The following is a 12406-nucleotide window of genomic DNA, read 5'->3' on the forward strand; positions in this document are numbered from 1 at the left end:
TCAGTATACCTAGTTGAGGATCTATTTAAGATCCTTCACTCCAATACATATACACTGTACAATAGGTTTCAAGACCAGAGCTGACTCAGAGCTGGACAGTATGAATGATAAACAGACAAGCAGACATTTGCCTGCACTAGCTTCTCTTTACTGAAACCATCAGCCTCTGCTCTCTGAACCATGTCCCAGCCCATTCCACTTCCCATGAGGCAGCTGTGGACCCATTTTCACTCCATCATAAAATGAACTCAAATAACTTTTCTGTCATGATAGCCAGGCTGCCAAGAACAGAGAAGAGACAGAGGACGCTGTTTAGGATACATGCTCATGACAACCTTAATCTGAATTAACATCAGGGTGTTGCAAAATTAGAGATTCATGTTCTCCTCTTCACTCCAGCCACAAAAGTCCAGGATTCTTCCTGACAGAAATCTTATGACTCTATAAACAATGAAATGAGTTAGCTCACCAAGTGACCTCAAAGTGACATTGACTACCTGAGAAGTCTACCCAGACCACAAGAAAATCAAGAGATATGATGAAAACACAGAACACCACAAACGATTCTGGATCAACAGCATTATTTATAGTTACACGCTCAAGACACAATTACCTAAGAGGTCTTCTATTGTTAAGTGCCCATAATACATGATAAATCATTAAAAGCAAGGCTGGAATATGGCTCTTGAAAGGCTCTTCCCCCTCACCCTCAGCAGCCACATCCAGTAAAACAAAAATTAATCTGAACCTGCATCGTAAAAGCCAGCAGCGAAAAACAAACAAAAGAAATCTTTTCTTATACCTGTGGCATTCACTCCCACGCCACGTCGGGTCCCTAAGCCGCTCTCTACCCCCGAGGCCTGGCCTAGATCCCATGGGCAGCTGGCACCCGCCGCAGGTAGCCAACTCCCGCACGCCCCAGGCCGCCGCGCCCCGGCCCCCGCCAAACCCCGGCGAACACCGCCATGTTACAGCAGCCCGTGGGGCTGGGACAGCTCAGGCTGCCCTCCGCGGGCAGCACCGCCCTCCGGTGGGTTTCGCGGGCACAGGTGGGCGGACAGAAGCAAGTTTTCCAGAAACCAACCGGCTCTCTGTATTTTTTCTGGCGTTCCCGCTTGTTCGCCACACGCCAGAAGCTCGCGCGTTCCTCCTCAGGCGAAGTTTCCCACGCGCGCCAAGGCGAGCCCAGCCATTTTGAGAGCCGCAGGCGCCGCGAAGTTGCGGCGGCAACAGGTGGTGCCCACCGACACGCCAGAGCCCCGCCACGGCCCCCACGGCGCGGCCCTCTGCCCGGCAGCACCGCTGCGGAGCGACGACCACCGCTCCTCCCCTCCACGCCCAACCCACTCCACCGGCCCCCTCCCCTGGTGCCCCCAGAGCACGGCGACCGCACTCACCGGCGCCCGGCCGCGCCTCCGCCATACTAACACCACCCCCTCCTCCCAGCGCCGGCTCCCCGGCTCCCGCGCAGGCGCACAGCTCGCGCCCCCGGCCCCCGGCAGAGCGCGGCTGCGCGCGCGCAGCCGCACGGGAACCCCGAGCAGAGGCGGGCAGGAGGCGGGTGGGGGCGCGGGAGCGGGGCGCGGGCGTGGGGTCAGTCGGGGCCGCGCGGCGCTGGGCGCTGCGTCTGCCGGCGCAGGAATGAGCGGGAACTGCGGAACCTCCTCGGGGGCGCCACGGCGGGGAGAGAGGAACGCGAGCAGCGGCGGAGATTGGCCGTTTCCTCGGCAGCCGGCTTGCCGGCTGCGTCCTTTCCCCGGAGCGGGCTTGCTGTACCGGCTCCGCTTCAGCGCCGGGCTAAGCGGGCCGAGAGCGGGAGGGTGGGCGCGGGACAGCTCATCGCTCCGTCTCGGTGCGTAGCGGGGGTGCTTCTCTAGGCACGGGGCAGAAAGCAGGGATGTGTCGCCAAGCTAGCTATGGCGTCCTGCAGGCGCTGCTCCAGGGAGGCGGCAGAGCCGCACACTTGTCAGCCCGAGTGAGCGCTGGGCCTTGAGCTTCTATTGGAAAGCCCACGCAAGGATTCCTCTGCCACAGCTGGTGCTGCAGGCAAATCTTGAAGTGCTCCAGCTACAAATACTCGGTAGAAACGCACGCTTGGTCATAGTGCGGGTTTCACACCCGCGTTTCACCATCGCGTGACTCACACCTCCCTGCAGAGGTTTGCAGTGCCATGGTTACGGTGCACCTACAGAACGGTTCTGTGCTTCTGCTGCGGCGGGGTGGCTCCAGAGTACTGACAGAGCTGCTGATCTTTTCAGGCACTACAGAGTAAGTTCACAGTTCCACAGCAACTGCAGCTCTGAAGAACGGCACCTCAGGAGCACTGCTGCACTGCAGTCTCGGCATTCTGCCCTCCACGCCCTCCTGGTGAAATTCTGGGGTCAGTGTTCCGTTCGCTGTGTAGTTCTTCCCCTCCTAGTAGGCAAAGTTCATGACTCTAAAGCTCTTAAAGAACCCATGGGCTTATTGCAGAAACATTAGCTGTTGAAACACACTCTAGACTCCTGCCACTGCTGCCAAGGAAGCTTGCAAACGAGTATGGCAACAGCCTTAGGAAGATGCTGCATGTTTTGCCATGGATTTTGAGTGTGTTTGAAGGGCTTTGCTATATGTAAACACTGTGACCATCCGAGGTTGCAAAGTATGTGGAAGTGGCATCCTTTCAGAGGTGATGCATGGTTTTCCTGCTGCTGTCAAGATGTAACCAGGGTGATAGAATCAGTTGACCATAAACATGAACAGTGCTGCTATGTTCCTGGTACAGCCCTACCCACCTGGACATCAGGTCTGGGAACAGAGGGTCTAGTCTCTAGGTAACCATTAACGCCAACCATAGTGGGTAATTGTGTTTCTGGCAAGAGAAATGATGGAGCGTGGTTCTGTGAAACGGACTGAAGAGACTGACCAGGACTGCCAAGATTGTGAGCCAAGCAGGTAAAAGGTGATTCCGGCAGGGGGAGATCGCGACCACCGACTCACAGACCCCCTACTCAAGTAATAACACCTACTCAAAAAGGAACAATGGAAGAGGATAACTGAGTCTGCACAACCATGTACGTAAGAAGCGAGAAAAGTTTACATCAATCGCCAAAGAGAATAATATTGATTATGCATGAATAAAATAAATATGTATATTTTTTATCTATATAAATTGCATGAAAAAGGTATGAGGTATGCACGTTTGGTGGAATTATCCCCCGTGCATCCAGCGCTGCAATAAAGAATGCCTGCCTTTTAACACTACAGTGGTGTTACGAGGTTTTATTCACGGATTTTTGGTGACAAAGACGCTTGCAATAGTCCTCTGGTTCCCATAGGCTTCTCTGTCACTACTATAGAGATGTGACCATAACATTTGCACAGAACTACTACGAATTCTTAACACTGCTTTACATGAATAGCACAGCACTACCGCTTCAGTATCCAAACTCTTTTTTGCTACCACCAATAAAAAGTTACGGTATGGAAAGCACTGTAGGGATTTGCACCTGTATGTACTGCTGCACAAATGCCAATGATTAGCTCTATACAGCCTTTCCTTTGTTCCCCCTTCTTATCTGAACAGTTCTGCTTTCTTTTCCTTTCCTGTCTTAAATTTGCATTGCGCCAATCCCATCCATTCCTGATAGCCTAACTTAATTGCCCAGCATTTCTGTACAGGCATGTGATTTCATTCTCTTCTTTAGTTTGGCCAAAAGTCTTTTTATCTTTTCCTCACCATTCCTCCTTTTCAGAGCAGGGATAGGGGCAAGGATCTCCCCACTATATCATACACCCTCCCTTAAAACTTATTTTTTGTTTCTGCTTTGTCATGCTTGAATATTTATCTCCCCGTTCTTTTGCCATTTATCACTCATTTCTTTCCTCAGTGGCTGCTTTTTTCCACCTGACCAGTATGACTGTCAGAAAGCAGCAGGAATGGACTGCTTCATATGGAAAGTAGAGCTGGTACCTGAGAATCATCAAATTCAAAAATACCTGAGCAAGAAGAGCAGAGTAGTTCACCAATGCTTCAGGGAACAGGCCAGGTTACCAGGCAAGCCTGTGGTGACGGGGCAGCTCAAGGCAGAAGTCAAGCCAGTGGGTCAGGATCAGAAAGCGTAGGCACAAGCATAACAGGCAGACACTAAGGACGAGAGCATGAATTTTAAAGCAGTGTGGGAAAGAATGAGGGGCAGGCACCCACTGAGGCTTCTCAAGGCCTGACAGCTACTTATAAAAGTTGGCACTGAGCCGATCTGAACAGCCAGGGTGGTGGGAAGGGACATGGGGGAGATGTATTCAGGGTCCTTACAGTCACAGACCTCACCTATATGCAGCAGGGATGCTGGTAAACAGCCTTGCATTCAAGGGAGAGGGGAGATGAGGCAGGGAAGCAGAAGGGAGTCCCTAGCCATAAGTGTCAGTGCCAGCACGCCACGGAAGATAAATCTGCTAATAGAAACATATTCAATCAATCCTGAGCTGGAATCACGATACAGTCATTTTTAAGGACCAGTCAGCCCACGGTGGGGTCAGTGGCTGCTCAGAAGATGCCTTGACATGAAGAGAGCAAGGTCGCTATGATGCTGAGATTCTTGCAAGGAAAACGAACTGGACTACAGCTAATCAACTGCAAGTCTAGATGTTCAGCATGAATCTCCTGTGTAGACATAATACGCTTTTGTGCAAAGGATTTCCTGGAGTTCCTGATTTTTAAAGAAGCTGTTCCTAGGTATTTCCAAATGCCATTGGGGTCACAATCCCTGCAGCCAGAAGCAGTAGTTTAATACAGTACTGTGTACCCCTCCAGAAGGCAAGGGAAGAGTTATAAGGTGCTGTGGGCACAATCCATTGCAGCACACAGTGATGTTCAGTCTCTTCTGTCCTTTCCTTCCTTACATAAAGCCCTTACAGACAAGCAAAAAAAAAGTCCACCAAAATGTGCTTTCATTTAAAAAAAAAAAAGGAAACTACCTAGAAATTAAGAAGCTTGTTAAAAGCAGAGGGGCAGCTAAAATAATTATTGTCTTTGAGGATTACATGGAGACTTTAAGGATACCATACTAGAGCCTCAGAGCAAATGCAGGTAAGGGGAAAAAGGAACCTGCCGTGGTTAAGCAGCAAGGACAAGGGACCCTGTTGCTGGGGACAGCGTTTCACAGGCATCCATCCAAAAGCTAAATTTGGGCCTAAAATTGAGAATAGAATCCAAACTTGTGACAGATGAAAAGTAAACCATACCATGAGACAGGCCAAAAGGGTTTGAGGAACAACTTGCATAAGGCATAAAATCTAATAATAAATCCCTTTTCAAACACTTCAGGCTCTGGAAGTCTGCCAGACAGTCTGCAGCAGAAGGAAAATTAAAAGGAATTTAAAGGAGCATGCAGAGAAAATAAAAGAAAATCTAAATTAACTCTTTACATCTGTGTTCACCGCAGCAGAGCTGGATGAGATTCCCAAGCCAGCTCTTCTTTATGGGGGGACTCACCAGGGGTTATTTCTTGAAGGAGTCAGCATGGAACATATAGGTTGTGGAACATATAGGTTGTGGAACATACAGGGAAAATTAATAGTAACAAATCACAAGGATCAGATGGTATATAACCAGCAATTCTAAAAGAATTCAAGGATGAACTACAAAGTGTTCTGTACAACCTCTAGTACAAAATTGCTTTAATAGCAGGAGACAGGGATGTGTCAGCTGTAACATAAATTTTTTAAAAGGATGCCATAAAAAAATCTAGAAAAGTACAGGCCTGGTGTCTATAGCAGGCATTTAATGGAAACTGTAAGTTAGATTAGAATTAGTGAGCATGTGATAATGCTCTAATATGGATGAGTCAAAATGGCTTTTGTAAAGGGAAGAACTGCCTCACAATCCTACTGAAATGTTTATGAGTCAACAAGCTTGTGGCTAAGGGAGATAGACCATGAAATCTTGACCATGGATTTCTGGAAGGTATTTGGAGAGGTCACTCATCAAAAGCTCTTAAAAGTTACACTGCCAAGAAATAAAGAATTGCAGGGGTAAATATGTGGCTGAAAGAAAGGAAATAAGACAGTAGGAGTCAACAGTCCGTTTTCACAGTAAAAGGAAGTCACCAATAGAGTCCCACAAGGATGTGTTCTGGAACCCAATCTGTGCAACGTATTTCTCAAGGATCTGGAAACGGCAGTGTCAGAGTCTGCTAATGGTACAATGTTATTTATGGAAATATAGGCAACGGCAGGCTGAGAAGAACTGCAAGCAGAAGAGTCTTACTGGGTGTACGGGCAAACAATGGCAGATGGAATTTAGGGGAACAAAGTAGGGCATATGGGAAGAAACCATCCTATCTTCACATTTGAAATGAAGAGCCCTAAGCTGTTGCAACAGTTATAACAAGTAGTTGTATGAAAATGTCTTCTCTGTGCCCACTAGTGTGAAAGAAAGCAAATGAATTACTAAAGATTGCAAAGAAAGGAGTAAAGAATAAAACAGAGAAAACATCAGGATAGTGCATAAATTGATAAATATTGTACACAAATCTAGGTCCTCCATCTCAAAAAGAGTACAAAGGAACGGGGAAAGGCTCAGAAAAGGGCAAGGAAAAAGGGATCATAAGCATGCAATGGCTTCTGTACAAAGAATGATTTAGATAAACCTTCCGGAAAAGGTGGAGGGGGAGGGATATGATAGAGGTTTGCAAAATCTAGAGCAGCACAGAGGGAGTAAACAGACTGAGCACTGACCTTTGACAGGTGATGTCAAATTAAAAATCACTTGCAGTCCTGGCCAGCCAGCACTGAAAGAAGGTAAAATGTCAAGATTAAGCTGCACTTGACCTAACAAGCATGGGTGCCCTCATGATCCAAACAAGTTAGAAGCTGAAAGAAAACCTAATGGTGGGTTACTGATACTAATAACATGGTATGAGTAACAGAATGGCTAGTCTGGTTTGAAAAATCTGACTGTCCATCCCAAAGCACCGCACAGAAAAATTAAGGCCATGGGTGCATCAATAGACCTTACTTGTCCTGACCAGCCTCACCTGGGCCGTCTGCCTACGTGCTCTGCCCCATGGGCCCAGGAGCTCCGTGTAAGTTCAGAACTGGGTCCCTGACTCTTGTCTGAGCTACATCATAGGTGTACCATAGGTATACTTGTGTCCACTTCTGTCACCTATTGCTTGTTCTGTCTCCTGGATTTCAGGATTGAACTCAGATCCAACCTACCGTCTTGCGTTTGTCTGAAGATCACTGGACTGTTGATGAAGCCTGTTGTTGTCACCAACCCTGCTTAGGTACTGTAGGACTGCATCATGAGTGGTGAGATCGCTGCCCCTGCCTGTGTTATGGTCAGTCCTGGCTTGTCTTCCCCTGTGGAGCAGTCCCCACTCCTGCCTGAGAAGTCAAGCCTCTTTGAACTCTGAGCTGACCATCACAGGGCCAGGCCCTCAGGCTGTGCAGGAGCTAGAGCCAATGGCTCCTTACAGCTCTGGGCCCCAATGGCTCCCTACAGCTCCAAGCTAAACTCCAAACCCTGTCCAGGAGGCAGAGACAGGTCACAGCCCTGCAGGATTTTTTAACATCCCCTGTGCCCAGAGTGACCGACCCCTGCCCCCAGCTTCGCCAAGCCCTCTTCAGTGGAGATCTGTCCTCATTTCAGCTGGGATAGAGTTAATTTTCCTCCCAGTAGCTGTTGTGTTTTGGATATAGGATGGGAATAATGTTGATAAGACACTGATGTTTTCAGTTGTTCCTAAAAAATCAAGGACTTCTTTCTGTTTCCCATGTTCAGCTAACAAACTGTGCAAGAGCTGGGATGGAGCAGAGCCAGGCAGCTAGCCCAAGCTGACCAATGGAAATATTCCTTACCACAGGTGTCCTGCTCAGTTTATAAATGGGAGTTGGCCCGGGGGCAGGAATCCTGTCTTTTCCAGGAGTTCAACTCTCTTTTTACCATGAGTTTGAACTTTTCTAGGAGTTCTACGACATCCGCAAAATCTGCAATTTCCATGGTTTCTGCTCAGGGACTGGCTGTGAATCAGTCACTGAGTAGTGCAAAAAAATTCTATTGTGTATTGCTTGTTTTGCATATTCTGTTATTGTTGTTGTTGTTTTTGTTGTTATTTCCTTTGTTGTCTTACTAAACTGTTTTTATCCCAACCCACGAGTTTTACTTTCTATCCATTCTCCTCCCCATCCCAGGAGTGGGGGGAGGACCAAGTGAGCAACTGTGTGGTGCTAGTTGCTGGCTGCTGGGTTAAACCACAACAGGATCAGGTGAGGGTTCAGGGATTTATTAGGCATACATGGCTAATCTTTATAGCTAAGGGAATAGATATTACCTGCTCTGCAGTCATAATCTGGCTTTCAGGGTGGCCCTGGATTGGGTCACCTCTATAAGAAATGCAATGACTGTTTTCCAGAACCCTGAAGCCTTATTCACTGATTTGAAGTAGTGTCTCTGGGGACTATTGGTATGCAGCTGTGGCTGTGATTGCCAGCTCCAGCAGGAAAGCCAGGTGGTTACCGACTGGACAATCCAATTTATACATTGGCTGTGGAAAACTGGCTGGGGAGAACGAATTCTTAATGCCTACTACAGATTACTGCCACAAATTCATTCCTTTGCTGAGGTGATGGGCAGTGCAAGAGATTGCAGTAGTTTATGTAATGGTTTCTTTCTGCTCTTACTTCCTTCTTACTCTTTCCTTTGCTCTGATATGGCTCACCCATGGGCCACAGTCCCCTTTGGGGCATACCTCCACAGGTACAGAGCACCTCTCTTCAGGAGTGCATCTCCAGCTGTGTCCCCAAACATGTCTCCTTCTACGTGTTTCCTCCATTACTTCTGTCATGTTTCCTCTGATGCTTTTCAGTGTCTTTTCCTCTTTTCCTCCGTAAGTGACTGCTGATATCGCTTAAAAACATGTGAGCTGGATGCCATGTGCTCCTCTGAAATTTTGGGCTATAGTGGGTTGTTTACATCAATTTCAGAGCTATCTGGTACTGGCTATGGCTAGCACAGGGCAATACATAATCTTCTCCTGCACGTCACCTCTGCAACCTACTGCTGAAGCCCTGCAATTTATGTCCAGTCCACTGTGCTACAGAAGCACAACCTTCTCTTTAACTGGCAAGCGGGTTTCTTGTTCTTTCTGCAGGAAAGGAATATCCAGATCCTGAGGGCAAAAGTCTGCCCTGGGATCTTCTCTGGGCCATCTTCCTCATTTCAGCATCCCATGTGGGTTGGTCTGGACTCCCATCTTTCTGTTTTTACACTGTGTGAGGCACCACAGCACAGCCTCAGCGCAATAATCCTACACCACCGCAGCTCTGTCTTGCCAGATGCCAAGACTGTACCTCTACCTCAGCCTCTGCTCCCCACCCCTCTATGCTGCCAGATAAATACAGTGATCCTATGGATGTCTGTGAGAAGGAGGAGGCAGAAAACACTACAATCCCATTACTCACGACTGCCACATTGACCTGGCATCAGGAAAGGGAGTGCCTTTCAGGTACATCTTTATCTTATAGAACCCTGAATTAGCAGCCTACAAGGAGGACCTCAAGGAGTGTCTGGTATGTAGGTTTATCCACCTCTCCCATGTCCCTGCTGGTGCCCCTATTTTTTTTATCTTCTTTTTTTTTTAAAAAAAAAAAAAGTCTCTGTGTAGATTGCAATGGCCTGAATAGCACCACAGTAAAGAACTGGCATCCTCTGACTCTTGCCCTGGATGTCTGTGAATATCTGCAGGGAACTTGATGTGTCACGGAGCTAGACCTGTGAGAGATGTGGCGGGAGAATGAATAGAAAACTGCTTTTCACACCACATACAGCCAACTAAGAGTATGTTGTGATGCCATCTGCACTCCGCAATGCTCCAGCCAACTTCCAGCGTGTTGTAAATGATGTGAAGGACCTGCCTGATTACTACTTAGCAGCATGTCCAGATGACATCTTTAATATTCTGCACCACTGGAGAGGCATGTGTAGACCATGTCTGGACGGTCTTGAGTTTCCTGTGGCAGCACAGTATTCCGTGCCAAACTTGACAAATGGTGCTTTGACCAGCAGAGGGTGGAGTTCCTGAGGCCCCAACATCTTGTGTATGGATCCAAAAAAAGTTGAAGCCATCACTTTCTGGTACGCAGGTAGTGCAAAGGATCTTAGGATTTGCCAACATCTATTCACAATTCATGAAGGGTTTTTTTTTCTGGTATTGTGGTTCCTACAGGAGCAGTCACCTGAAGTGGGCTTCCTTTTGATCGATGCCCGTAGCACAAATGGCTTTTGAAAAAATGAAATGGGCATTCACCACAGGTACTAACCTACTCTATCCAGACCCCAGCTGGCCTGAAGTTGCAGAAGCAGATGCCTCAAACCAAGCTACAGTGACCACCCTCCCCCAGAAGGTCGGCCTTACACAGGAGAACCACCCTTTTTTCTCTTAGCAGCTGCTCCCCACTGACAGGAATTAGAAACTTATCTGGGATAAGCAGTGTCTTGTCAATCAAACCTGTCTTTGAGGAATGGCAGCAATTCCTTGAGAGGGCAAAACCCACAACAGTGTTGCTGACGAACCATCAGAATATGGAATAGTATCAATGGGTGAAGGGTTTCTCTCTCCATCTTGCCTCCTTCACATGCTTCCCCTTCACTTTCGTATTGTGTCCAGGAAAGCAGAACAGTGAGGCAGATGCCTTGTCACGGAAGGAAGATTCAGATTTGGATGCACACCTTCTGCATGCACCCCAACCCTGTTTTCTCCAAGACATTTCATTACAGCCATGGCAGAGGATGAAATCACTGCAGAATTTTTCCAGGCCACTGGAAATAATCTGAACCTAACACAGCATCCCATTGGCACAGCTGCCCTTGGTCAGCAAGAACAGGATGGTTGCCTGTACCATGGCAGGCAGCTGTACATCCTACAGGGACCACAAGTCTTCTGCCAATGCCATCACGTTCCTGCACCCAAATCCAGCAACTGCTGGATGATGCAGTACCTGATTACCTGATGGCACACAGGACAGGGAGATATGGCTGACTATGTCCAGGCTCACAACAGCTGTACTTGCACCAAAAGATCACAGGGTCTCTAACAGCTCATCTCCACTGCCAAATAGCCTTGGCTACTTGTGCGTACGGATTTAACAGCAGACCTGCCCTGCTTGGAGTGGAATGCAGTGGTTGTAGTGACTGTGGACCTGTTCACCAACATAGTTTACTTCATCCCCTCCAGAAAGTTACCCATAGCCCCACAGACTGCCTCATCCTTCCTACAGAGTGTTTTATGGTGCCATGGCCTCCCAGACAGCATAATTAGTGATCAAGGGGTGCATTTAACATCCAGATTTTTAAAGGAGCTTATGAGACTTCTCCAAGTGAAAACCCACCTCTCCTTCTTGTACCTTCTCCCAGACAAGTCATCAGATGGAACATCAATCAAATCCTGAACCAATACCTCCAGTGTTACAGTAACTTTCTCCAAAGATGAGAGGGTCACTATCTTCCTATTGGTAGCATTTGCCCTTGCTAACAACATCCATATATTTACACAGCAGACCCCATTCTTTGCTTGCTTTGGTTTCCTCCTGTGAAGTCATTCAGCCACACCAGCTGCTTCATGCCTACTTGTAAGTTGGTGGTCTGCTCACACAACTCCAGCAGGGTTCTACCCCCTCATAACTGATCTGGACGAGGTCAAAAGGGCCTACAAATATGACTCTTGGCTGGTTCTTGGCAATTCTCCTGGGACATGGTCTGCAGAAGAACAAGTCTAGCTCAGGCCTCCTCTAGCTCTGTTGCAAGCTGAAGGCTTGGAATATTGGTGTCTACAGGGAGCAAGAATATGGGCAATGCTGTGTTGTAGCATGTATCTCCAGACAACACCAAGAAACACATCTCTCCTAATATTCTTTCTGCACAGGGGCATTTGAGGTTGGAAACCAGTCAGGGTGAAGCTAGAGGGTGCCCTGATCAGGGTGGTAGGAGTGAAGATGATGGCTCTTCCCCCTTTTCCTGGAAAGGCTCTTACAAAGCAAGGGTCAAGATCAAGAGCTGGCATTACCTCAGGAGCAGCTGGGACAAAATGCAGATGTACTGTGGTATTGTGTGCTCTTGGCTCTATACTAGCAAAATTTCTCAATTCTCAACAGACAACTCTTCTAGCAGATGGAACAGCTCAAGCCACAGATAGATAAGCAGCTCCTTTGGAAGACCTCTGTGCACTTCTTTGTTCAAACACTGCAGAGTTACTACCTCCTGCAGCCTCAGTTGTGGAAGGCCCAATCCTTGGGAGCAGTCAGCCACTCAGCACCAAAGCCAACTGTGCTCTGTACGACTTGCAGAGGAAAGACACCAACAGCCTCAGCAGGAAGTTCAAGTGGACACATCCTGTGAGATGGCTGCTGTGGATATAAATTGTGGTTG

At 48.0% G+C, this 12406-nt stretch overlaps 1 protein-coding gene across 2 annotated transcripts in view; it reads right to left on the bottom strand.

Annotated features, from left to right (window-relative positions):
* NFX1 (nuclear transcription factor, X-box binding 1) overlaps positions 1-1440 on the bottom strand; it is a 74343-nt gene extending 72903 nt beyond the window's left edge. For both annotated transcript variants that reach the window (XM_075418520.1, XM_075418519.1), the window contains exon 1: positions 1398-1440. In XM_075418520.1, the coding sequence (XP_075274635.1) occupies positions 1398-1422 (25 nt within the window). In that variant the 5' untranslated portion in view covers positions 1423-1440. The remainder of the gene's footprint in view (positions 1-1397) is intronic.
* Between the last annotated feature and the right edge of the window lie 10966 nt (positions 1441-12406).

Source organism: Opisthocomus hoazin, chromosome 4 (genome assembly GCF_030867145.1).
Source record: "Opisthocomus hoazin isolate bOpiHoa1 chromosome 4, bOpiHoa1.hap1, whole genome shotgun sequence".
NCBI classification, from domain to species: domain Eukaryota; kingdom Metazoa; phylum Chordata; class Aves; order Opisthocomiformes; family Opisthocomidae; genus Opisthocomus; species Opisthocomus hoazin.